General features: G+C 37.3%; 1 protein-coding gene across 6 annotated transcripts; it reads right to left on the minus strand.

The window, feature by feature from the left end:
- Window positions 1-1,830: 1,830 nt before the first annotated feature.
- ERI1 (exoribonuclease 1) lies at window positions 1,831-27,774 on the minus strand. 6 transcript variants are annotated; one of them, XM_047092052.1, is made up of 8 exons: window positions 26,957-27,161; window positions 26,449-26,476; window positions 23,012-23,190; window positions 20,469-20,679; window positions 16,409-16,492; window positions 14,992-15,101; window positions 12,941-13,055; window positions 1,831-2,998 (listed from the first exon to the last, which is right to left on the minus strand). In XM_047092052.1, exons 3-8 carry the CDS (start codon window positions 23,062-23,064, stop codon window positions 2,756-2,758), a joined length of 816 nt encoding a protein of 271 aa, XP_046948008.1. In that variant the 5' UTR covers window positions 23,065-23,190; window positions 26,449-26,476; window positions 26,957-27,161; the 3' UTR covers window positions 1,831-2,755. The 6 variants fall into 6 exon arrangements, with proteins under 6 accessions (XP_046948008.1, XP_046948004.1, XP_046948009.1 ...); XM_047092048.1 differs by lacking the exons at window positions 26,449-26,476; window positions 26,957-27,161 and adding an exon at window positions 27,539-27,773; XM_047092053.1 differs by lacking the exon at window positions 26,449-26,476.

Below are 27,774 nucleotides of genomic sequence, written 5' to 3' on the forward strand. Positions count from 1 at the left end.
AGGAAATACTACCATTTGCAACAGTGTGGATGAAACTGGACAGCTAAGTGAAATAAGCCAGATGGAAAAAACAAATACCGTATGGTATCACTGACTTACACGTAGAATCTTCAAAAACAAAAAAAGCACCGATTTCATAGAAATATAACAGAATGGTGGTTGCCAAGGGCTAGGGATGAAAGAAATGGGGTAATATATGCCACAGGGTAGAAATTTTCAGTTATAAGAAGTTCTGAGGAATTAATGTACAGCATGCTGACTATGGTTAAATCAATATTGTGTACTTCAAAGTTTCTGAGAGTCGGGGTAGGGCGCCTGAATGGCTCAGTCACATGAGCGTCTGACTTCGGCTCAGGTTATGATCTCACAGTTCAGGAGTTCAAGCCCCGTGTCGGGCTCTGTGTTGACAGCTCAGGGCCTGGAACCTGCTTCGGATTCTTTGTCTCCCTCTCTCTTTGCCCCTCCCCTGCTCATGCTCTGTTTCTCTCTCTCTCTCTCAAAAATGAGTAAACATTTAAAAAAAAATTTTTTTTTAAGTTTCTGAGCGTAGACCTTAAACATTCTCACCAAAAACAACAAAAAGTTCACTATATGAGGTGATGTGATCTTGGTAATCATTCCACAATGTTTATCAAATCATCACACCTACACTTTACATATATACACTTACATTTGCCAATTATTCCTCAATAGTTTTAAAAAATGAGAAGAGTAAAGCATCACCAAATAAAATATCAGACTAAGCCAAAGGGATATTGAGAGTTTATAGCGCCAAAGGTCTTAAAAAGAAATATAAGTTTGCCAGTACTTGGGTTATTTTACAAAAAAAGAAAAATTGACAAAGAAATTAGAAGTCTGACTTAAAAACAAACAAGGGCGCCTGGGTGGCTCAGTCAGTTAACCATCCGACTCTTGCTTTCGGCTCAGGTCATATCTCACAGTTTGTGAGTTTGAGCCCCTATGTCATTCTCTCCCTCCCTCTGCACCTCCCCTGCTCATGTTCTCTCTCTCCAAATAAATAAAGCTTAAAAAAATTTAAAAACAAACAAAACAAGAGAGTAATGTTTCTTTGCCATTCTCAGATTTCCCAATTGCAATTTCAGCTGTTGATGAGCAACAGAAGCTGGCAAAAGATAATTATGGTTTTGCTATGACATGAAATTTGAATTCTACAGTAAGGTGGCTATGTGGAAAAAATCACCTAAAATATGTGCCAGTGGACCTCCTGGCATTCACATCTCAATAGTGATTTTCTATTCTCTACTACTCTGCCCTGGCCCTGTAACTCAGCAAGGTACAAAGGAAATTCTTGGAAATTTTCAGTAACTCTTTATGGTATGTTATATGGCACTACTTGGGATTCACAAAAATCTCAGCATATATCCACTTCATCCCCAAAGTTTACAGCATAAATCTAAAACATCTACATTTCCTTCTTTTACTATAACCCATATCAGTGTGTCTAAGGACATCATATTCGCTTATGCCTTGTTATCCACTTGTTATTCTAACTACTACTCAAAGGCAGAATTCTCATTCCTTCTATAGTTTTCTGGAGACAATTCTCAGACTGAGAAAAATGCCTCCTTTTTTCCAATCACCAGTATTGGAAGCCTCTACAAAATTCATTTAATTAATATGTAAATCATTAAAATAAAGTGGCATCATAATTACTAATAGAAAGTAAAAGAAAAGAAGTAAATTGTTCCATGAAAGCTATAGGGGGAAATTCAATCCAGAAAATATTTTTAGCTTCAAGATAAAAGTTGCTTTTTCAACCCCATGAACACACTTACATTTTTAGAATTAGTTAAGAATTAACAGTGGTACTCACTATGTAAAATCAACTTTTAATAAAAACATAAGATGTTAAAAACCATTATTTGACTTTATTAACCTTACTCATAGTGTTGAATACAAATGCAAAATTAAGTGGTGACCCTTATTTTTAGTCTATTTCAAAGCATGGTCTTTTAGATTTAAGAATTAGGGCAGATATATGTCACAAGAGGGAGGGGAACCAAAAAACCAAGTTAAAAAAAACCCACTGATATGTTTATATGTTACAAAGTTTGAGGTACAGCCCTTAAACTCTTTTAAATGGTATTTTCCTCTGACTTTCCATTAATCTCACCAGTAACTGAACTTTTAACAAGGCCCTATAATCTAACACACAAGTCTTCCAATTATAAACTGAAGAGAAATGTGGGCAGGTATGTGTACCAAGTACCTTATGAAATTCACTATGCACAGGTGAACTTCACATATAGATTTCAAAAATCAAAAGGACTATGATATTCTTAAAACCCAAAGGCTAGATAAGGCCTTCCAATCTTTTCTGCACTGTAAGAAATGACTTGATCTAATGATGTTAATGTAGAAATACATTATATATTTTAACATCAGTAAGATAGGACATTCAAGGGAAGAGCCAATAAAGCGTTTGCATTTTAAAACCAAAAGGGACACATCTTGGACACCTTAAATTACAAAATTCACTTCTAAGCAGGAACTGTTACTGTGTAACAAATACTGCTCATATTAAAAGTGCTGGTGACAAAAAAATTCAATACGCCCTCTCCACAGAATCTGTTCACATACATTTATATATAACTGTAACTGTAGTAAGAGTTTAAATGTTTAAGGTGCTCAAATTTTGCACTGCATGACTAATTCAATAAGTATTCATCTGCTACCTCTTTGTAGCAACTCCAGTTAAGAGTGAATGATCCATGGGCAAAGGGCAAAAATGTTGTTATTTTCTAGAATGTGGCATTTGTGGAGCTGGAGTGCCCTCTATTGGCAACGAAGAAGACACACTCATTAGCTGTCCTGCATGCATTTTCTCATTAATTCGGAGTTCACATCCATCTTGAAGCATTCGAACTGCTATTCGGGCAATGTTCTTAGAGTCGTCAAGACCACTGTGAGGCCTCCCATCATAATCCATTCCTAGCTTTTCAAGCATTATTGTTAATTTGGTTTGGCTTCTAGGAACCTGAAAAATAAATAGCTTAGTAAATAATTCTTTAGTATTTATATATTTATAAATCACTGTGAAAAATAAGAAATTGAAAATCAACAGTAATAAAGTTAGGCAAAGGGCAAATACTCTTGGTTAAATGGAGCAAATAATTCAAACCTTCAGAGCTTAAAAAAATGAAGTTATAGATGAAAATACATATAAACAGACAGAATCCTCAAGACATCTAAAGAATCTAGTTTTGTAATTTGACAAATCATTTATGAAAGGAAATGTATTGTTTTATTTATTTATTTATTTTTTCCCTGGGGAGGGGGGCGGAGGTGGAGAAATGTATTGTTTTAGACATCTAAGTTAAAGCTCTACCATTTGAACTCAAATATTCTTTTGTATGGTATTTTACCGTAATGTGTTATTTTACTTGATAGACTCCTTCAGTGGATACACTGAAAAAAAATCTAGCCTTTCTATGACTAAAGACAATAAAGATCAGGGCGGCTGGGTAGCTCAGCCAGTTGAGTGTCTGACTTGGTTTTGGCTCAGGTCATGATTTTGTGGTTTTGTGAGTTCGAGCCCCACATGGGGCTCTGTGTTGGCCACACGGAGCCTGCTTGGGATTCTCTCTCTCACTCTCCCCTACTCACGTTGTCTCCGTCTCTCTCAAAAATAAACTTAAAAAAACAATGATAAAGATCAAGAATGAAAGACATTATCATGTGATACTTTTCAACCTACTTAAATATAAATATTTAAATTTATTTAAATATTTGATACATATAAAAATCTCACACCCCAAATTTCAATATGCCCCTCCACTATTGAGAAGCACCATTCTACCTTCTGTATATCACTACTGGGAAGATCTGTTAAGTTTTACATTCTGTAGTCTGTATAGCTATGTCACCTAAACATCTTGGGGCTTCAGCTTCTTTATCTGTAAAATAAGAGTAGGGGCACCTGGGTGGCTCAGTCAGGCACCTGACTCTTGATTTCAGCTCAGGTCAGTCAGGATCTCACAATCGTGAGATCAAACCCCAGGTTGGGCTAGGTGATGAGCGTGGAGTCTGCTTGTGATTCTTGCTCCCTCTCTCTGCCCCTCCCCCACTCACGTGTGTGCTCTCTCCCCCTCAAAAATAAACTTTAAAAAATAAAGTAAGACTAATAGTTATCCTGTTTATTCACTGGGTTATTGGGAGAATCACAAAGTAAATGATATAAAAGAACCATGATAAACATCATTAATTATCCTTAGCTGGAATTATCACCTTCTGGTCCTTTCACTAAATATCACCTAGAAAATGTGCTTCCAAAAATAATTTTTCCAACACACTGAACAACTTAGGTGAAATGGACTATCCCTAGACACACAACCCACCAAGACTGAATTGTTAAGGAACAGAAAATCTGAATAGACCTACAATAAGTAAGGAGGATGACAGAATTGGTAATCAAAAACTCCCAACCAAGAGAAGCCCAGGACCAGATGGCTTCACTGGTGGATTCTAAAAAACATTTAAAGAAGTATTAACACTGATCCTTCTCTAACTCTTGCAAAAAACCGAAGAGGGAACACTTCCTAAATCACATGATGAGGTTAGCATTATCCTGATATGGAGGCCAGACAAAGACACTACAAGAAAACTACAGATCAATATCCCTTATAAATACTGATGCAAAAATCCTCAACAATACCAGCAAACCAAATTCAGCAGCATATTAAATGGATTATACACCATGAACAAGTGGGATTTAGTCTTAGAAAGCAAGGATGGTCCAACATACAAAAATCAACCAATGTAACAAACCACACTAACAGAATGAAGGGAAAAAGAAACACATGATCATCTCAATTGATGCAGAAAAAGCATTTGCTAAAATTAAACACCCTTTCATGATGAAAACTCTCAACAAAGTAGGAAGAGAAGAAATCTACCTCAAAATAACAAAGTCCATATATAAAAAATTTACAGTGAACATTATATTCAATGGTGAAAAGACCGAGAGCTCTCCCTCTAAGATCAGGAACAAGATAAGGATGACCACTTTCCCCATTCAAAACAGTATCAGAAGTTCTAACCAGAATAAGTAGGCAAAAAAAAATAAAAGGCATCTCCACTGGAAAGGAAGAAGTTATCTATGTTTGCAAGTGTTGTGATCTTTTATTTAGAAAATTCTGAAGATTCCACCAAAAAACTGTCAGAACTAATAAGCAAAGACAGCAAAGTCACAGGATACAAAACCGGCACACAAAAAATCAGTTGCATGGAGCCCAGGGGGCCCAGACAGTTAAGTGTCTGACTCAGGATTTCAGTCATTATCTCACGGTTCGTGAGTTTGAGTCCTGCATAGGGCCCTGTACTGTCAGCTTGGGATTCTCTCTCTCCCTCTCCCCTGCTCATGCCTGCACATGCTCTCTCTCTCTCAAAATAAATAAACTTAAAAAATCAGTTGTATTTCTATCTAATAATAATGAACAATCCAAAAAGGATATTAAGAAAAAAATTCCATTTCAGTAGCAAAAAATAAATAAAAAAGTTTAACCAAAGAAGTGAAAGACTTGTATATTGAAAATTACAAAATGTTGCTGAAAGAAATTAAAGACAACATACATTAAATGGGGAGACATGTTCATAAATTGAAAGATTTAATACTGCTAAATAATCAGAAATACTTAACACGATCTACAAATTCAGTATAGTCACTAGCAAAATATTAACTCAAAATGGATCAAACACTAAACCTAAGAAAGAGTCAGAACCACAAAATTCTAAGAAAACCTAAGGGAAAAGTTACATGACATTGGATTTGGCAATGATTTCTTGGATATGACACCCAAAAGCAGAGGCAACAAAAGAAAAACTCGATAAACTGGACTTCATAACAATTTAAAACTTTCGTATATAAAAGGACACACTATCAATAGCAAAAGACAACCCACAGAATGGAAGAAAATATTTGGAAATCATAGATCTGAAAAAGGATTAACATCCAGAATATACAAATAATTCCTAAAACTCAACAATAAAAAAAAAATTACATGATTTCAAAATGGGCAAAAAGACTTATACGGACATTTCTCCAAAGACATACAACTGGCCAATAAGCACATGAAAAACTGCTCAACATCACTAATCATTCTGGAAATACAAATCAAAACCACAGTGAGATACCTCTTCATACCCATTACATAGCCATCATTTAAAAATATAAAAAGAGGGGTGCCTGGGTGGCTCATTTGGTTAAGTGTCAGACTTTGGCTCAGGTCATGATCTCAGGGTTTGTGAGTTCGAGCCCTCTGTCGGGCTCTGTGTTGTCAGCGCAGAGCGCACTTTGGATCCTCTGCCCCCACCCCCCACTCCACCCTCCACCCCCCACTCTCTAGCCCTCTCCCAATGGAGCGTGCACACTCTCTCTATATCCTCTGCCTCAGAACATAAAAAACATAAAAAAGGGAAAAAAAGAAAATGGAAAATAAGTGCTGGCAAGGATACAGAAAAACTGAAACCCCTGTGCATTGCTGGTGACAATGTAAAATGGGGCAGCCACTACAGAAAACCATTTGGGAGGTCCTCAAAAAATTAAACATAGAATTTCTGTATGATCTAATTCCACTTCTAGGTATATACCCAAAGAACTGAAAGCAGGGACTCCGTTATTTGCACCTGCATGTTCACTGGAGCATTATTCACAATGGCCGGAAGGTGGAGGCAACCCAACTGTCCATCAACAGATGAATGGATAAACAAAATGTGGTCTAAAAATATAATGAAATATTATTCAGCCTTCAAAAGGAAAGAACTTCTCAAACAATGGAATTATCACGTAGCTTTACAAAGGAAGGAAATTCTGACACCTACCACAGCACACACGAACGTTGAAGACATTACACTAAGTGCAATATGCCCGTCACAAAAAAAACAAATACCAGAAGATTCCCTTATATGAGGTACCTAGAGCGGTACAATTCACAGAGAAAGTGGCATGGTGGCTGCCAGGGGCTGGAGGAAGGGGCAACAGGGAGTCACTGTTTAAAAAGTATAGAGTTTCTGTTTTGGAAGATGAGAAAGTTCTGTAAATGGATGGTGGTGATGGCTGCATGACAATATGAATGTCCATCCTTCACTAAACTGTACAGTTAAAATGGTCAAAATGGTGCATATTGTTATGCTATGCCTATTTTACCACAAAATAAATCAGAGGTAACATGAAAAATCAGGGATTGTGCCAAAAAAATTATCAGCTCTATTAAACAAGGGCCAATTCACTCAATCCTGTCTAAAACTGAAGAGCTGTGTGAGAACCTGGGTAAAGAGCACATAAACCTCACGCATTCTCTGGCCTGGCAAGAAGTTCTCAGCACGGTGACTGACTTGGAAGGTGAATGGCAGGAAAGTGGTAGGCCAGAAATTGCTGACTGGTTTGCAGAAGAGCTGCAGAAACTAGCCTAGACATTTTCATCACATAAACTAATTCAACAAGTACCCGTAAGACCCTGGAGAAAACCCTTAACTTCAAGTGTAAGATTCTTGGATTTCAAGGAAAAGTGAATCTTTGGGAAAATCATATTGCAAAAAAACTGCCAATGTTCACACTTTTGCTTAGGCTTGACAGTGAGAAAAGCTATTAGCAAGTCTTAAGACTTAATGTAAGCCATCTGGACAAACTGTAGAAAATTAGACAGTATTTTTCCTCCCTTTCAACACCAGAGGGTGACTAGGTAAAAAACCCTTTTTCAGAATCTTCTGCTCAGCCACAGAACTTCACTTTGAAAAGAGCTTTGTAATGTACAGTCTGACTGTACACTAGAGAAGAGATTTACTGATCTGCCTTTAGAACAGTCGTGGATTTAGAGGCGCCTGGGTGGCTCAGTTGGTTAAGCGTCTGACTCTTGATTTTGGCTCAGGTCATGATCTTGCAGTTTGTGAGACTGAACCTCTGAGTCGGGCTCTGTGCTGACAGTGAGGAGCCTGCTTGGGATTCTCTCTCTCCCTCTCTCTCTTCCCCTCCCCTGTTTGTGCTCTCTCAAAATAAATATTTTAAAAATTTTTTAAATTTAAAAATATTTTAAAAATTTAAAAAGAAAAAAAGAATAGTTGTGGATTTCTGCCAAAGAAGAGGGTCCAGTCATTCACAGAAAAGCAACGAATATTTCACTGCAGCTTTCAACCTTTTATGTGTGTGAGTAATAAACCTCTTCTTATTTAACAATATGAAGAGCGAGCGCAGAAGCTGTCTCATTTCAGTGGAATACGAAATCCATGCAAGCTTGTCTCAAATCCTAACCAGAACTGAGTATTTGTACAGGAAAAAGAAAGACAAAAACAAAAGAATGAAAACAGACAGCTATCACCTTACCAATGTGCTTCATCCTTTTACTTCAAAAATGACATTTAATGTGTATAAAGAACTACAAAAGAAATTAAAAACATGTCTGCATAATTTTGTGAGTTAAACCTACACTTGAGTCTGATCATGCCACACAGAAATAAGCTTTTTTATTTTCCAAAATCTTGTATAAAATTGTGTCTGTAGGCTGTATTTGTATCCATATTGTTTCAGCCTACTCATAGAAAACTCAAACCCACTTTTAAGTTTCAGCCAGTTATTAAACAGAAAAGTATTATGTTTGCCTTATGAATTTTTTAATTTATGAAAAGGAAAGAGATTAATTTCAAATTTAGAGATCTATCTATCTCCACTCCTAAGAAAGGCTGGATAAAGAGTAATTTTTGGTTTTAAAAAAGAAAAAAAAGAATACTTGTTTTTTTTGTTTTTTGTTTTTTTTTTTTAAGTTTATTTACTTGGAGAGAGAGGGAGAAAGAGCACACATGCGGGGGAGGGACAGAGAGAGAGAGGGAGAATCCCAAGCAGGCTCTGCACTGTCCGCGAAGAGTCTGAGTCAGGGCTTGAAGTCATAAATCATGAGATCATGACCTGAGCCGAAACCAAGAGTCAGACACTTAACCAACTGAGCCACCCAGGTGCCCCTGGAAAAAAGAATACTTTGTACTTGCCAAAGACCATACATTGTTAGACTCCTATATAGTAAAAATTTGTGCTCAGACTTTTAGGCCTGCTTGGATAAGGGGGGGGGGGGCGGCAGAGAAAGAAACATTTTAAAAAGATAAATGTTAAGTTTCTTCAACTTACGCTAATTGGCATCACAGTCAATAAATTTATGAACAGAAGAAATCCACATAGAAAAGAGCAGCCTAATAAACTGGTCAACATATACAGATCCACAAATAAGTATTATTCTCTACTCAAAAGAGCACTGGTTGGGTGCCTAGATGGCTCAGTTGCTTAAGCATCTGATTCTTGATTTCAGCTGAGACCATGATCTCACAGTCATGAGTTCGAGCCCAGCGTTCGGCTCTGTGGTGACAGCACAGAGCCTGCTTGGGATTCTCTCTCCCTCTGTCTCTGCCCCTTCCCCTGCCTCAAAATTAATAAACAAACTTTAAAAAATGTATTAAAAAGAAAAGAGTGGGGAGCCTGGGTGGTTCACTCGATTGGTCCTCTGACTTAAGCTCAGGTCATAATCTCACAGCATATGAGTTCAAGCCCCACATCAGGCTCTGTGCTGACAGTGCAGAGCCTGGAACCTATTTCAGATTCTGTGTGTGTCTCTCTCTCTGCCCCTCTCCCACTCTGTCTCTATTTTTCAAAGATAAACTTAAAAAAAAAAAAAAAAAAGAGCACTGGCAATGTTATTGCCTTAATATATCTGCAACTTTCTGAACACTCTAATGTATTGTGAACAATAGATATTTTTATGCAGACTTAAAAATTATGTTATGGCTTAATTAATTATTAAATTATTAATAATTATCCTTGGAATAAATAAAGGTTTGAGAAAGATGTCCTAATATAAGAATGCATTGTCACCTGAGGTACAGCAAAAAAAAAAAAAAAAAAGGGGCCTAAAGATGACCAAGACCCTACAGATTTACATAAAACACAGAGCATAGAGACACATTTGAATTATCACATTAGCAAAATGCAGACAGTGGGAAAACCTACAGGACAAATGGTTGTTTCTTAAAAATAAAATAAGACAATTGTTAGAGAGAAAAACAGGTGGAAAAGGAATTTAATTAGAGATTAAAAAATTTAAGGGACATGTCACCCAACTATAAATGTGTGGACCTTATTCTGATTCAAAACACAAAAGGTAGAAGAAAAAAATAAGGTGAAGAAGACTAAGAGGTACCAACTCCCAAGCATAAAGGAAGTCACAGGGATGAAATGCACGGCACGGGGACCAGTCAATACCACTGTAATAAGCCTGTATGCTAGCAGATGGTAACACGGATCATGGTGAGCAGGGGGTGATGTACTGAACTATCCGATCACTATGTTGTACACCTGAAACTAATATAACATCGATATCGACTATGTTTCAATTTAAAAAACTAACTAAATTTAAAAAGAAAACTATGATATTTATGACTATTTGAGAACATTAAGGAATTCCTGTTGGTTTTTCTGTGTGATAATGGTATGGTGGTTATGCTTTTCAAAAGAAGTCCTTATTTTTTGGAATTACATAACAACATGTTTACAGATCAAATGAAAATAAAGTTTGAGATCTGCTTCAATAGAGTAAGGAAAGGGGTAAGCAGGTGAAGATACAGATGAAACAAGGCTGGCCATGAGATTATAACTATTAAAACTGGGTAATGAGGGTTCATTATGCCTGTCAACTTTTGTATACATTTGTAATTTTCCATAAAAAAAGTTTTTTTGAAAAATCATAAAATGAGTGAAAACCTAAATTCACAAAGAAGTAAAAAAACACCAAATATAACCAAAGGACTAGTATCCAAAATAAATATCTATACACAACCACAATTTATAATCTACAGTTACAGAAGAACTACGCAATTTTTAATGTTTATTTTTGAGAGGGCGTGCAGGTAAGTGGGGGAGGGGAAGAGAGAGAGGGAGACACCGAATCTGAAGCATGCTCCAGGCTCCAAGCTGTCAGCACAGAGCAGAATGTGGGGCTTGAACCCACAAATCACGAGATCATGACCTGAAGTCGGATGCTCAACTGACTGAGCCACTCAGGCACCCCAGATTACTCAATTTTTTTAAATGGGAAGATTTAAACAGGAACTTTACAAAATAAATTCAAATGGCTAATAATCATAGGAAAACAAGCTCAACCTGAGAAGCAATTAAACAAATGCATATTAGGACCTTAATGAGATGGCATCCCACATCCACCAGATTTATAAACACTTAAAATGTCTGGCAACACCAGATGCTGGCAAAGACGTGGAGCAATTATGAACTCATCTACTCTTCTGGGGAGAGTGCAAATTGGTACAACCCCCTCAGAAAACTATTTTTGCATTACCTAACATCAATGATGCACATATCCTACAACAAGCAATCCTACTCGTAGGTTTATACCCTAAAGAAATGAGCGCAAAGAAGCCCCAGAAGACATGCGTAAGAATGTTTATAGCACCACTGTTCGTAAAAACCCCAAATGACCAGCCAAATAGAGCAGATAAACAAACTCCTGATATTCATACAATGAAATTCTACATGGCAATAAAGTTAACAACAGCTACATGCATGACATCGATGAATCTCAAACATAATGCCGGGGAAAAAAGCAAAATGAACAATACAGCCAGCACGATGTTAAAACATGTTGAAGAAAACAGGCAAAAGTATAACGGATGTACATTTAAACAGTAAAACTGTAAGGAAAAACAAGAAAATGATTTCCATGAAAGTATGGACTGTGGGATAGGGGCTCTGGGAAGAAGAAAAGGGGTTGAGTGAGCGGAAGTTACAAGGGATTTCACTTTAAAAAAAACTCCACTCTTCTGTATGTACACTTCTCAGCTTTAAAAAATGTCAAAACCACAAAAAATGTTTTTAAGGGAAAGCGCCTTTTCTCATGAAACTAGGATGTGCTTCATCAAAATGAGGTTGTAAAGGAAGAAAGAAGACAGCACAAGGTCTTACATGTGATAGAGAAGCAAAGAAAAAGAAAAATCTCCTAGGATGATTTTAGAAAAAGCCTGAAAAACAAAAAGTTCAAATTAGAACAGGATTAAAAGTTCCAGGCAGGTAATCTCCAAGGAAAAAGGAGAGAGAGAGAGACAGAGAGAGAGAGAGAGACAGAGAGAGAACGAACACTGGAGGGCACCTGAGTGTTCTGAGTACTGGGGAGCAGTCTACAGTTTGAATGGAAAGTAACAGGATAACGACTGAAGGAGGCACTTGTTAAATCTGGGGAGAAGTTGTGAAGTCTCTAGTGTTACAAGACCAGAAGCACCTAGTAATAATTTGATTACAAAGATAATGTAACTAATTAGGAAGACACACAGAGGGGAAGGACATGCAGGTACTGTGGCTTTTTCACAGAGCTAAATCTTCATCTTCCATTGCAGGAACTCAAGAGATACCTCAAACCGAAAATTCAACAAATAGTATTAACCTATCATTTAGAAGTATGAAGGTAAATATTGGAAGAAAGAGCTACAAAAAGTTGAAATTGTCTGCCTTAGGAGAATAGGAACCAGTGACGGTAAGGGCCAGAGTGGATGAATGCCACTTGTCATAAGCCTTGTAATACTATTTTTAAAAATTTACACTACACCTATGCATTAACTCTGATAAAATTAAAATTCAGTGGGGAGCATTTGTTCCACAAACAATTCACACATTAAATACCCCTATAGTTTCAAACCTCTGTTACTGAAGAGCATGTATATACAGTTAACCTATTCAAATAATGGTAATAGATTTAAAGAAAAACAGCTCAACTTTCTAAATTCATAAGATCATGATCATATTCATGTTTAGATAGTAAGTAACATAGGTATATTGCCTTTTCCTGTGAAAAGCACCTAGTAAATCACAATGTGATGTACATGCAAAATGTAATAAGTTTATCAAGAGCAATATAATCAATAAAATGAAAATTTTTACCTTGTAAAAGTTCCCATATGACTTTCGAATATTGATCCACTTTTTAGCAAAAGGAGGATATTTGAGCCTGCTTAGCCGGCACTGAATGTTCAGGAACTTACTCATATCCCACGAACTTGTAAAATCAAAAACAGGGGTGAAAAACAATGAAATAAATACCATACTGTTCTTACAAGTAAAATCATTCTATTTGTTTTTGATTTACACATCCCCTTTCTTGCTGATATTCACATATATCAAACTTACAAAATTAACCTCTCTACCTCCAAAATACTACTTGAAAAATAAACTTTAAAAAAACAAAGAAAAGTACAAGTCAGGTATATTAAATTTTTCTCACAAACTGACTAATTCTTACTAGGCTCATCATGACCATTTTCATGGTTCTGATTACTTGGGCAGACTTCTATGTTGCTAATTATTTTTTCATAAGCCAAAAATAATTCTGCTAAGCTTACTTTTAATGGCAAGTTTATCATATTAGGAAGTTCTTTGAGGGTGTGCTTTGAAACAAAACAAATGAACAAAATATTTTAAAGAGAAGAAAGTAGCTATTCAGGGGTTAGAATACAATTTATTGTGTTACAGCATATGTTTCTACAACACTAATCAACTTATGTAGTTAAGTAGGAAAATACTGATTGTACAATATGGACGACGTTGTGTTGGTTTGTACATGGTTTTTCCTAGGAAAAAAGGAATCGGGACAATAGCTGTAGAAATTATAACCTTCAGCAGGAAAGAAAAAACTCTCAACTCAGCTGCTGTACTGCCAACAGTACTTTCAAGTATATTATTAAAAAATTAAAAACGAGTGCTTGTCCCCAGGATCCTATTGCTTCTGTGCATTTGTAATATCCTCTGTGGCAACTTCCACTTAATGTGAACTGCTTGCCTGAGTGGTCCAAATTATTTCTGGAGGTATGAGCTATGTCCCAGAATGTGAGGTTTTTACAGAATCACACATACTGTGTTACGACAGAAACACCTATATACTTTGGCAGGCACACTGCTCATTCACATTCAAAATCAACAGATTTCTAAAGAGGTCCATCAACATTTTCCCAAATTTCTACTTTTAAACGCAATTATAATGTGACTACACTCAGTGCTTTTTTCCTATGTAAGGGTCACTAAACCCTTTAAGTAAGTGACATCTCCATTTTAGTGTGCAATCTGTCCACAGTTTGAAACAGAAGTCGATTAGGACTTTCTTCTTCAATCTTAATAGCACTATCCTTTAGGAGCTGCCTTGGCACAATGCCTGTAATCCTTGTTTTAATCTTTCTGATCTTCCCTCTAAATTTTTCATCTAACAAATGCTTTTTGAGCACACAAAATTTTGAGTTCAGACTACAGTAAGCATTATGGAAGATTATATCAAGTAGCCCAAGTCCTTACCCTGAAAGGATTTTTAATCACCTTGCACACATAAGTCTTACATAAATAAAGTTTAAGTCTATCAGAATATTTAGATGCCAACACAAATGGTACATATATAAAGCCTATGAGACATCCAAAAAAACCAAAAATCACTATGAGTTGAAGTATGCATAGTAAAACAGAAGGGCTTAATCAAGTAGCAAAGGAAGAGAGCCTTCTAGTAGAAGAAAAGCATGAAAAAGTGCACAAAGGACACACCATATGGTTCATGGGCCAGCATGACCACAGTGGAAAAGAATGGCAGGTGGATTAGGATACACAGGCTTCAGGTCTGGCTTGGAAGCCAGACTGAAGATTTGGGACTTCTTTGAGCAAGGAAGTGTCATGATAAAAAGGTCATTTTAGTTTTACACATTAACACTTATCCTTCCCTAGTCTTCTAGTCCTGGATTAGACTGTTACCATTGCTTTCCCTCCTCTCTTTGGTCCCTAGGATTCAAAGTTTAAGTAGAAATAAGAATGTGAGAAGAAAAATATGGTCTCTTGTGGGAGACCCCAGAACTATCAGTAAATCATACTTTTTGTGGTTATTCTGAACGTTAAATGAACATGAACATCTTTTATCTTTAAAAAGAAAATTACAAAAGATAATTTTGCTAAATACTCACCCATCTGTCAATATGCAATATTTATACTTTGTTCCTAACTCCTTCGATTTCATCCAGTCAATTACTTTTTTTAGTACCTGAGGGAAGGTATCAGCTCTGTCTACCTGATCCTGAGGATATAAAAGTAAAATATATAAAAATCAGAGTAGCTACATGTAGTCCTACAAATACTCAGACACAAACGTTGAAGAGAAAGGAACAGTAAGAGAAAGTCTCATCTATGATATTTTAAACTCTACGTGATTTCCTTGGCTGAGATCCACCTAATATTGCATTTTTAAGATAATTAAAGATTGTTTACAATCCTCCCCAAATGAAGATTTAAGATCATCCCCAGTGGTTCTCCTTTTTTTAAGGCCTCAACCTAGTGGCTGACTAATTCTCTGGAGTGGAGAAAAGGGAAATCTCCCAGCTACAAGCCACAGCCCTCCAACACGGTCTCCCTATCTCAAAGCTCAGATCTTTCCACAACAGATAACACACCGCTGGCAGACTGAGCTTCCTCAGTTGATCGTCACATCACTTCCGTACTTAAAATCCTGCAAACGTTCCCCAAGGCTTTCAGGATAAAAAGACACACAAGACTCTTCATGACCTGGCCTCCCTCGCCTACCACTGTAGCTGTATTTTCTACCACTTTAGCTGTATTTTTGACCACTTTCTTACTAGCTCATGCACACCTGACCATCCCCAACTACTGACAGTCCTACCATGCACACATGAAATGCCCAGCCATTCTTTCCTGCCTATTGACCTATCATGATTCAGCCCAAGTTCACTAACTTGAGGAAGTCTGGCACAGGACAGCCCTCCCTTCCCTCTGTCATAAGATGCCCATACTACCCTGATAAAACAACGACTTGCTCATTAGTCTTAACAATATTGTCACCACTCACTGGTTTAGTCTGTCTGTCCTCCTGAATACAGACCGTCGAGTGACCTGAGGAGACTGACTTAACTATCTCTGTGTCCCAGGTACCTTGGCAAATACTACAGGAAGCACTCAAATACTTGTTGAGTGAATGAATAAATGAATAAGGGAACTAACTAAACAAAGGCCCTAACACATTACAACACAATAAAAAGATCAGAGACCTAATAAAACATTAACCTATATAGAAGGTCAGGTTATAAACAGATACATTTTAAAACTTCCAAGTCCAGCATGGTAACAATTATTCTACCAATGATCAAAAAAATTAAATCTTTAGATTCATCATTGCCAGTCCTTAAGAGGAAAGGCTAGAAAGATTTTACCAGGTATAAAATTTGCTTTCCTACTTTTTTCATAGTATAATATGGAAAATATTTATCAAGTAAGTACGTTGTTTATAATAATAATTTTTTAAACTATGAAATACAACCCTAATTTCAGAACCTCTTTCAAACTCTAGAAAAAAGGACACAGAATTAGAACCTGAGTAATCCCAGTTAGGTTGATGCAGAAATCAGAAAGTTGGGTGTTAATCTCTGGTCTCACATACTGCTGAAATGTATCTTCCTACAAGGAAAGGAGAGCAAGTTAAAGTATTTTCTATGACTTCAGATACATGACACAAGGTACATGAAATATTAAGCCACAGGAGACTATAATTTTATAGGTGCTTATGACATAACCCTTTCTAGAATTTTAACCACTTCAGGATAATTCTCTACTCCCAAAGCACTCTAATTTTAACTATGCTTCATAGTTTAAATTTTTTTAAGATAAAACAAGTATCTGAAAGCAAGCCTTCAAACCAGTTTACACATTATCTTGAGAAGCAAAATGTTGATAATTTTGTTTGTACTATTTGAAACTGTAAAGCTTAATAATGCAACCTCAACTTCAAGATGCTACCAGCTTTTTAAATAATAGTAAACTCTTTGAAAAAAATGCCAATCTTTAGTTATAATAAATTAGTTCTAGATTACTGCTCTCTCATTTACTCTTGAATAGTCTTTATTTTTATGTTGATTCCATTAAACTGAAATCTAATAATCAAAATTGAACTACATGAGATGTAGTAGTTTAAAGAGCAAGAATACTATATTTTTGTAGCCATTTTTATCCTCTTTGAGAAGCTCTCATGCTTGCCTTCTCATCTGCTCCCAACAAGTCTATGAGCTCATAAGGCCAGTACTGTTACCATTAAGCTCAGACCTCAGAGCGCTTTCTCCTCTAGCCCAACACTGCCTCCCTAAACAAGAACATGCTAAGTCACTTTTAAAACTTAAGGACAATTTTGAAGCCTAAAGGCAGCAATCGCTAATACTAGGTAGATACAGAGAAAAAGACCTTTTTTGTGTGACAGAAGACTCAAAAAATTAAGAAAAATGTTCCATTTCCTAATAAATTCTTTCTTCACATTAGTACATTAAGCCAATGAGTTGTAAAGGTTAACTCTTGTCAAAGAGCAACATTCAACAACAGCAAAGAATGTCTGAACTTTAAAAGTTAGATGCTCTTTACTTACCAAATGCATTGCAGAAAGAAAAAGTCCACTTAACTGAATTTCTCAGATAAATGAAGGCTCTATCCTTTTAAGTATCAATATTTTCATAATTTTCAATGAAAATCTTTCAAAAATATGCTGCAACTTCCCTTCTCAATACAAGTAGGTAGTATCAAATATACCATTAATAAAAAATTTCATTCACTTCTATCAGAATGATTACCACAGAGAATTATGCACTCGATGAGCAAATATTTAGCAACCACTTAAGCAGATTACATAGTAAGTTACCAAATGATGAGGGGAATTAAAAATTAAAGTAGAGCAGATAAGCAGGATCAGAAAAACTGGGTGTGGGGGATGGTTTCAGCTAGACTATTAAATAGATCATCACCTTTATGCAGAAGGTGAGAACCAAGGAAGGACTGGAAAGGAGAGAGGGAGTGTAGGAGGGAGGAATAAACAGCAAGACTTCTGGAAGAAAGGAATTAGAACTAAAGCCCTGGAGGTGAGGGGGTGGAACATGCCTGGTATCTCTGAGAAACAGCAAGCAGGTCAATATGGCATGATCAGAGGTGGTGAGAGGCCAGATCACGTTAAGAAATATGGCTTTTTTCTGAGTTAAAAGAAGAGCCACTGAAGGGAAGATGGAAAAGAGCCAAAGAAGGAAAATGGCTTCTATTTTATAAGGATCACTCCGCACACTATGTTGAGACTTGCTTTAGGAGACAAGGACAGAAACAGAGACCAGTTCGATGGTGAATGCAGTAAATCCAGACAAGAAATTATGGGGGCTCAGACTAGAGTCACAGGAATGCAGTTAAGTGGCTGGGTTCTGGATGAATTTTGAAGGCAGAGCAAACCAGAGTTGGTCTGGATGTGTGATGGGAAGAAACAGAGGAGTCCAGGATGATTCCAAGGTTTCTGAACTGAGTAAATAAGAATTGCCGGGGCGCCTGGGTGGCGCAGTCGGTTGAGCGTCCGACTACAGCCAGGTCACGATCTCGCGGTCCGTGAGTTCGAGCCCCGCGTCGGGCTCTGGGCTGATGGCTCGGAGCCTGGAGCCTGTTTCCGATTCTGTGTCTCCCTCTCTCTCTGCCCCTCCCCCATTCATGCTCTGTCTCTCTCTGTCCCAAAAAAAATAAATAAAAAAAAAAAAAAAAAAAAAAGAATTGCCATCACTCAAGCTAGGGAAAGCTGAACACACAACAGGTGGAGAGTAAATTCACTTTGGGACATGTTAAGAGGTCTGTTTAAATGTCCAAGCAGAGATATTAAATAAGCTGCCTGGATTTGGGATTGATGTCCAGGTTGAAAATAAACAGTTGGGAGTCATTAGCATACAGTTTCTAAAAGCTTTGAAAGTAGATGCGATTAGGGGAGAGGATCTGTAGGGAGAACAGGACCTAGGATTGAACCCTGGGGCATCCAATATTAGGAGCTATGAAGAAAAGAAGGAACCAGCAAGGGAAACTGGAAGGGAGCCCAATGAGGATAGAGACGAATTAAGAGAATGAGGTGTACTGGCAGTCACCTGCAGCAAATATTTCAAGGACAGAGTGGTCAAATTATACCAGCATTTAGATGAGAGTCAGAAATGACACTAACAAATGATGCTAGTGGAGGGATAGGATTGAAGACCTAACTTAAACCCACAGTGGTGGGAGTTTAAGAGAGAATGGGAGGAAACAGCAGTACGTAACTTTCTCAAAGATATTTACCAGAAAAGAACAAAGAAATGGGGTAGCTGGCAGGGAAGTGGAATCGAGTAAAAGCTTTTTATGGTGTGAAAAATAACATGTCTGTATGTGACGGGAACAATACAGTAAAAAGCAGTAAGTCATTAATGTCTCAATGAGGGAAGAGAAAGGCTAGAGCAGTAAATTTGAGTAAGAAAGAAAAAGTGGAATCTAGTGAGTTATGCAAGATTATTACAGTTGTAGCAGTCATCCCTCCTTTTAATTTATGGACTTCAATCTTCCTTGGGCAAGGAAATTATATAAACAGGCTGATTATAACTAAAAGAGATTCTGAATAACACTAAGAAAAAAATGTATGCATTTTTATACACAAGCCTTTTATACTTGCTCCCAACGTTTTGGTGGCTACTGGCGATGGAAGAGAAGTAACTTTTAGATAGATGAGATGTTATGATATGTTTGCTGAGATTTTACAAGGCAAATAGTGTTTTGGAGAACTCCGTCCGACTTCCAGAACCAATAGGACAGTGACAACCAATAGTACAGAGCCAATATATTATATGGCTCAAAGCCAAGGTTACAAGTGCCATATGTCCCTAAACTTTTCACCAGAAAGACGGCCAGTTCTAAGTTGAAAGGCAATTTCTGTAATTTGCCATTTTTAGAGATCAGAGCCTATAGGAGTCCACAGCTGTGGTTCTTAATCCTGACTGCATGTCAACTGAGAAGCTTTAAAAACATGCTGATGTCAGGGGCCCCACCACAGAACAACTAAATGAGAATCTCTGGGATGAGGGCCAGGCATTTTTTTTTTTTTTTTTAACTCCCTAAGAGATTCTGATGTCCAGCCAGATATGTGTTCTAACCAAACAGAAAAAACAATGTAATTTTAGCTCCTGGAAAAGGAGAGAAGTAGCCTCTGAAATTATTTCATTACAGCTTTTCTATTAATCAAGCTGATACATAGTACACAACAAGAGCCAACAGCCCACTTTTAAATTCTAAGTCTAGCTTTAAAATAGCAAATGAGGGGCGCCTGGGTGGCTCAGTCGGTTGAGCGAACGACTTCGGCTCAGGTCATGATGTCGCGGTCCATGAGTTCGAGCCCCACATCGGGCTCTGTGCTGACAGCTCAGAGCCTGGAGCCTGTTTCAGATTCTGTGTCTCCCTCTCTCTGACCCTCCCCCGTTCATGCTCTGTCTCCCTCTGTCTCAAAAATAAATAAACGTTAAAAAAAAAAAAAAATTAAAAAAAAAATAGCAAATGAGATTCCTGCTCTACTAGAGAACACCAGAATAGTTGCTGCTAAAAATGAAAAATCAAAATGTAACAGTTCACTTACTATTTCTAAGGTATGGGTATTCAGTAAAACCACAGGAAATTCAATTATTTCATGTATAAACTCAGGTGGGTTACCCTCTTCACAAGTGGCTTCAAAATCAATGATACAAATGTAGTCATAGTAACTGTCAGCACAATTGCCCTCTTTCAACATCAGCTTCTGCTTCTTGTAATAGTTTTTCAGCCTTTTCTTTAGCACATCCTTTACTCCTCTAAGGAAAGAAAAAGAAAATTAACTCTTAGATGAGTTTTACAATCAAAAATCTGAACTCTTACCTGCTGGCAAAGGACTGAACTGGCAGTCACAGCATAATTTAGCAAATATTAACTAGAATAAATGTAAAGAAAGCAAGACTTAAGGCTAAGTTAGCAAAGAATTAAAATCAAATGTAACACAGAATATTTTCCTTCAGAAGTAACTTTTCATTTTTGTAGTACATAAGAGCATTTCTCCTATACTGGTATTTCAAGCCATACACCTTGTTAGCATACACTGCCTATATAGCCATACTGCCTTATACCAAAATGATATACATAATACAACAACTGAAATTAATGTTGAACTATTCTACAGGCCAAACACAAATTTCAGAGTAAGAAAATTCAGGTAAATGGAATATTTATGCTATCTTTCTTTTTGGTTTTTATAGGTTAGACAACTAAAATACCCATATGAATAAGAAAGCATTATGAGCCTTGCATATAAAGTTGAATGTCTACTAGCTAGGAAAACTCATTTGGAAGATACCCTAGTGTAAACCATGTCCAGAAGAACAGCCATACTCAATAGGTTCTTAATTGGAAGCAGGTTTCTTAATCTACCATGGATAGAATTTTATTTAGAAGATTACAGATATTTTCAAAATACATGTCCTACAAATGGTGGGTGGAGAAAAGATTGTTCTAAGTAGATAACAATCATTGGTAATGGTGGTCATGTACTTCAAACAGTATGTACTTCACTTCTAAAAATTAAAAGTCATGACTAGTGCTCACACTTCCTTCAATGTTACTTGTTTGAGTCCTATTAATGGTTTACAAATACAAAATGGCAGTAAAAATAAAAGGACCTAAATTGTAGCCAGTGTGCAGTGACAACTAAGGTATTTTTGACACATCACTAATAACTATCAAAAAAAAAATTTTAGGGGCACCCGGGGGCCCTCAGTCAGTTGAGTCTCTGACTTCAGCTCAGGTCATCATCTCACAATTCATGGGTTCCAGCCCCATGTTGGGCTCTGTGCTGACAGCTCAGAGCCTAGAGCCAGCTTCGGATTCTGGGTCTCCCTCTCTCTCTGTCCCTTCCCCACTTACACTCTGTCTCTGTCTCTCAAAAATAAATACGTTAAAAAATTTTTTTAATTTAACCTTTTACTTTCCTTCCCAAACTACCACTGAAAAAGAATCCTATTCATGAGAATATTGATAATTAACCAGTTTGTTGTTTTAAGACAGAATGTTTTAATATGTTTATTTGCTTGAGATTTTCTAAATTACCAAAATGGGAGCACCTGAGTAATTCTTGATCTCTGCTCAGGTCATGATCTCACAGTTCGTGGATTCATTCCCTGCATCTGGCTCTGTACTGATGGTGCAGAGCCTGCTTGGGATCCTCTCTCTTCTTCTCTCTCTACCCCTCCACAAACTCATGCTCTATCTCACTCTCAAAAAAATAAATTAACTTTAAAACAGAGGATAAATATTGCTTATAAGAAAAAAAGGATAATGAGGACCCAGAAACAATAACCATTTTCACCTACCGCATGCAGTCCATTCTTTTCTTGATGCTGACAATTAACTACCAAAGTTCTGCATTCCAAAGGTCATTCATTCCTACTCCAAGCTCCAAGTCAACATAAAGTGATTTGTTTTGCAAAAATTTACTAAACACAGAGAGTGTATACACTTCACAGAAGATACACACACATACATACACACACACACACACACACACACACACAGAGTTGGCTAAGCTGCATTGTTTTCTCATTCAATATCCAGTTCAATATAATGCATGCTATCATTCTGCATATTTTTAAAAGCTAAAACAGAAAAAAACATATTTCCTGATAGGTGAATAATTTTTTTAAATTACTTGGTTTCAAAGAAACCCTCTTTATAAAAATAACACAAGTGGACAAAATAAAATATATATATATATATATATATATATATATATATATATCCAATCTCAGTAAGATGTAATTAACCACCAACCAAATGAGCAACTAAAAAAATTTTAAATATATTTAGTATAATAAAATAGCTACTTCTGTACATTGCTGGTAGGTAGACTGTCAAAATACTCACAGTTGTCGACTCAGCACTCTTAGCCTACTGGCCAAGAGACTGACATAAATAATCAAAGGTGCACATAAAGATTCACTTATAAGAATGAAAATTGTAGCTACTATGTGAATTGTTAATAATGGTTATCTCTTTATGGTAGGATTACAGATGATTGGCTAATTCTTCAGTGTATTCAAGATTTTCTAGGATAAGCATATACTACTTCTGTATTTTTAAAAAGTTATTGTTAATTACCTGGTTTCAAGCTTGAATTCTGAAAGCTTAGCTCTGAGTTCTTCCTTACTCATTCTATTAATGCATCCATTCGTAATAGCAATCTCTTTGTAAACTGGGTCACTGAAATCACTTGCACTGGAGGTAATGAACTTAGATCCTTTGGTTTCTTGGCCATCAAATCTACATTGTTGCTTTTTCTACCAAAAAAAATATATATACATATAGATAAGCTTATAATTAATACAAACATCTTAAAGATTCAAACTCCTGAGGCCTATTCATTACTACATGTTCAACGAAAAGTGCATAGAAAGAAGACGTGTTTCCAATACAATTTACCCTGCTCTCTTCTGAGTCATGAGATTTCTTAAAGGAAATGAAGCTAAATAAAAATAGCACCAGTGCTGGGAGCACTTCACTACAGAGCCCCAGCTGACCATTTACTAGCAGCATGACCTTGAATAGTTACTTACTAGCCTCTGATCTTCAGTTTCCTTATCTATAAAATAAAGAATAATAACTATTCCAAGTCGCATTTGGTATTTGGTAATGGTAAACAGTATTTAAACAAGGTTATTATAAGGATTAAATGAGATTATGTGTATTGGACTCCCAACACCATGCCACCTACCAAACCACCATGGCTATTAATGGGAACTTTATTACCATCATAGACTACAGAACAGACCTTTTCACAAACATTCTAAAATTTCTAAACAAACCAATTTTTAAAAGAACTTTTACAACATTGTGCATGTATAAGTCAGTGACATCCTCAGAATTTTTTAACCTCACTTCATTTCACTAAGTTAACAGAATTGACCAATATAAAAACAAAAGGGACTATACAGAAACCTAGTTCATAATCTCTTAGAACCCCAAGCAAAGAAGGAAATGTATTCAGCTTCAAAACACACAATTTCCCAAACCCACATGTATACCAATTATTCAGGAGAACTACAGTTAGTGTATCATAAATCTTTCCTCTCCTTAAGTCAAACTCTGTTAAGAAAAAACTGAACTCAATTGTAATCACTCCACAGGTAGTCCAAAGTTATTAATATGCCTAGTTTCAAAGTTCCATTTATAAGTTAACAATTTTCCACATGCAATGTTACAAATATTAGGTATGCTCCAGAATTTTCAAGCAGACTTTGGTACTGGGGTGCCTGAATGGCTCAGTCAGTTGAGCATCTGAGTTCAACTCAGGTCATGATCTCATGGTTCGTGGGTTCAAGCCCTGTGGTGGTTTCCCCCCACTCCTGTCCCACCCCGCACTCTCTCTCTCAAAAATGAATAAACATTAAAAAAAAAAAAACTCAGTAACAAGAAAATAAACTTAATTAAAAAAAAAAAAACTTTGGTACTTAGCATTAATCCATATTAGTCTGTTAATTTAGTCATAATTTACTACATTGTCCCCATAAGAACTAATTACAGATTAAGAGGGGATAACCATGGACAGGCCAAATTCCCTGACTTAGCACTAATCCTAAACGTTCAGGGACTATTTCTCGCTCAAAGCTCTCAAATGTGTGTTTAATACAACACACATTTACTAGAAATGTAATGCTAGGTACTGTGCTAGAGCACTCAAGAATTATTCCTATGTCTTCAGAGGAAGAGATCAGAAATCCCAATGTGTAAATTGTCCATATACTGAAGAATAACTATATTGAAATTCCTTGTTGACAAATGGTTAAAAAACTTTACTAAAGCTATGGAAGTAGTTTTCAATAATACATTAAATTTACAATACCTGGCTACTTTATTGCTAGAATTTAATCAGGATAATTTATCCTTTGTCTTTAAACTTACGGTGAATTTTAAACTTCATCTTCAGTCGGGTTAAAATTTAGGTCAACAATGAGTAACAGTTTGTCTACCAAAACAGATGGCTCAGTCAATTTAAGCAAATCTATTCTTTGGCTAAGTCCTCTCTCTGATTCACTTGCTTAATTCTTATCTAAAACTGCAGCTACAAAAATTACCCAAAATAACACTAAGGTCTCTTAAATCTGCTATAAATCATGATTTCTGTAAAGGAAGATCTGCTTCCTCTCCCAGGTCCAACTCTAGCTCTTTCAATGAAGCTCAGGGCACGTGAAGGTCTGGTTCTCAGTGATCAGTGTCTGCTCCCAAATTTAAGGTCTACACTAATGGTTTCTGAAGAAGGTTGCTCAAGTCAACCCACTAAGGAGTAAAAAGAAAATATTAAAAACCCGCATGTACTATAAATCTAGTAAAATGCACAATTATTTTACTAAACAATAGATTGACAATGACATCCTCCCCAATGTCTATGTCCACCTGTCACAGGTCACATAAAGTACCAGACATATAATGAGAAAAGTGTGGGCAGATTCCATATTATGGAGAGGAATATTCATTTTCACAGTATTGTGACCTTTTGCAATTTTTCCGTATTCAAATAAATGACTGTACAATTTATATGATCTCAAAAAAGAGAACATATACAGTATGGGAAGTGACTATGAAAAACTTTTATACCAAAAAGAGGCTTACTATCTTGCCACGCTTTTAAACTTAAAGTTGAGTTACATATTTTCTTTTGCAAGACAGGTATTCCAAAATTGCTGTCATTTTCTGTGATGAGAAAGGGATTAATAGCTTGAAACTTAAAAGGTTTTCCTTTCAACACAACTTGTTATTTGAACATAAAAGAAAAGGTTTTAACAGTGAGATAAAAAGATAACTGCTTAGCAAAAGAAACTTTTCTCTGTAGCAAGAATATTTTGAAAATAGTTATTTTGGAAATGTTTTCATATATGATCACCAAAAAAACTGCGTTACCTACGAAACAAACAGCCTCCGCAACTACACGCTAAAAAAAAAAAAAACAAAAAAACAAAAAAAAACCTTAGAAGTATAATTTAGCCTGATTAAAATTCTTCCAAAAGAAGAGTTCTGATTAAAGGTGTACTTACTTGGTTAAAAATGTGAAAATGTAATACCTATCAGTTTACAAAAACAACTGACATTAGGAATAATGAAAATGGATTTAGCAATGTTCCCACAAAATACTTTGCTTGCCTGAGATAGGAAAACAAAACTGTTAATAGTATCCAACAATACGGGGCACCTGGGTGGCTCAGTCGGTTTAAGTGGCCAACTTCCACTCAGACCATGATCTCGCAGTTCGTGAGTTCGAGCCCCGCATGGGGGGGGCTCTGTGCTGACAGTTCAGAGCCTGGAGCCTGCTTCGGATTCCGTGTCTCCCTCTCTCTCTTCTCCTCCCCCACTCACGCTCTGTCTCTCTCTCTCTCTCAAAAATAAACATTAAAAAAAATAGTATCCAACAATAAGTTTTTAACAACTATGAGTCACTAAAACCAATTTGGAACACAGACCTAAGTCTTATGTTGCTATATCTCAAAGTTTGAAGACTTTCAAAATATACTGAAGTACATCCAATTATTTTTAAGCCAACTTACATGACGATGTTATTGACAGCATCTCAGCCTGACGAGGGAGGTGGGTGGAAAAGAGGTTCGTTAGAGAGAGGCAGCATCCAAGGCCTTTCGGAATGTGTATCTTAAGGAGAATGGGACAGCTATGCAAAAAACCCAAAAGAAGGTCGTGCAGAACAAAGGGAGCATCAGAGATCCTTAAAAAGAAAGACTATCCACCATAAAAGAACCCATGAAGCTAAGGGCTGTGACAGCAAAAGGGAAGAAGTCAGCAACGGAGGCAGGAGCCACGTCCTGCCGGGCAGCCAACTGAAGACTAAGATGGGGAAAAACACATCAGATTCATGTCACTGAAAGATCATTCTAGCTGCTATTCGGAGAACTGGCTGTTGATGGAAGAGTTAAGAGCAAGGAAGCCTCGTGCAAGTACCCACTCTATGAAGTGCTCAACATACATTACTCAAATGAAATGGGCCAACTTCAGCATTAGGATTATTTACAATCTGCAGCGCTAGTCACCAATAATGTATACCTGCCGAATGAGATGAACAAGGAAGTTTTGAGGCCGTCTTTACAGTTCTGCTCCGTACGGGGTTCTACCAATGAGTTGTCAAAATCACTAAGAAAAGCGGTCGTGTAGAATATCTATATGAAATAGTAGCAAATGGGCAAAAAGCTCCGATAATAGGCGCAATCACCCTCCGTTAAGGCTGGGGGGCGGGGGACGGGTAATGGACTTCGGGTCCTAGAAATGACACGCCTAGAGCGTATGGTGCGAGTTTTAAAAACATAACCTACGTAAAAGGGCTAGACAGAATGACTACAGCAACAGCGTGCCCTGAGTATTTAGAGCAGAATTCCCCCCAGAACTTCTAAAACCACAGTTCACACACTTCTCGTCTTGACTATTTCCTCACATCACATTGCCAGAGGATAATTCGGGCGACAGGGGGCTTGGAGACAACCAACCCGAGGAAAGGCGCCGGGGATGGGAACAGGGGGCGCGGCCGGGGCTGGAAGTCGAAAGGCTGACGTTTCTGCGGAACAGCCTAGAAGGCAGGGGCGCGGGAGTCCGGAAGGGCCGGGCACCGACGAACGGGCGCGGCGGACTCACCTCAGGATTCGGGTTCCGCGGCTCCTCCCCACACTCGGACCGGGGCGACTCCAGCCGCGCGGGAGCCACGGCCTCGTTGCCAGGCTGTTTGCTCCGCTCATGCTCCATGCCGGCTGTCACGTAAGGAGAGAGCTGCCGGAGCCCGACACTCGCTCACTCTCACTCGGCCAAGCCCGAAAGCCTCGCCTTTCTCCGTTGAAAAATTACCGGGCTCGCGTTCCCGCGGCGGCGGCCAC

Source organism: Lynx rufus, unplaced genomic scaffold (assembly GCF_022079265.1).
Source record: "Lynx rufus isolate CCGP_SWC_20201006 ecotype Redwood Valley unplaced genomic scaffold, mLynRuf1.p SCAF_3, whole genome shotgun sequence".
NCBI lineage: Eukaryota > Metazoa > Chordata > Mammalia > Carnivora > Felidae > Lynx > Lynx rufus.

What these genes read in the sequence shown, in the direction of transcription:
- ERI1 (XM_047092048.1), bottom strand. Translation starts at nt 27,646, where the DNA reads ATGGAGCATGAGCGGAGCAAACAGCCTGGCAACGAGGCCGTGGCTCCC. An exon ending in ATACCCATACCTTAGAAATA is followed by an intron (nt 16,493 to 20,468) that starts GTAAGTGAACTG and finishes CTTTCCTTGTAG; the next exon opens with GAAGATACATTTCAGCAGTA. An exon ending in CATATGGGAACTTTTACAAG is followed by an intron (nt 2,999 to 12,940) that starts GTAAAAATTTTC and finishes TTTATTTTTCAG; the next exon opens with GTTCCTAGAAGCCAAACCAA.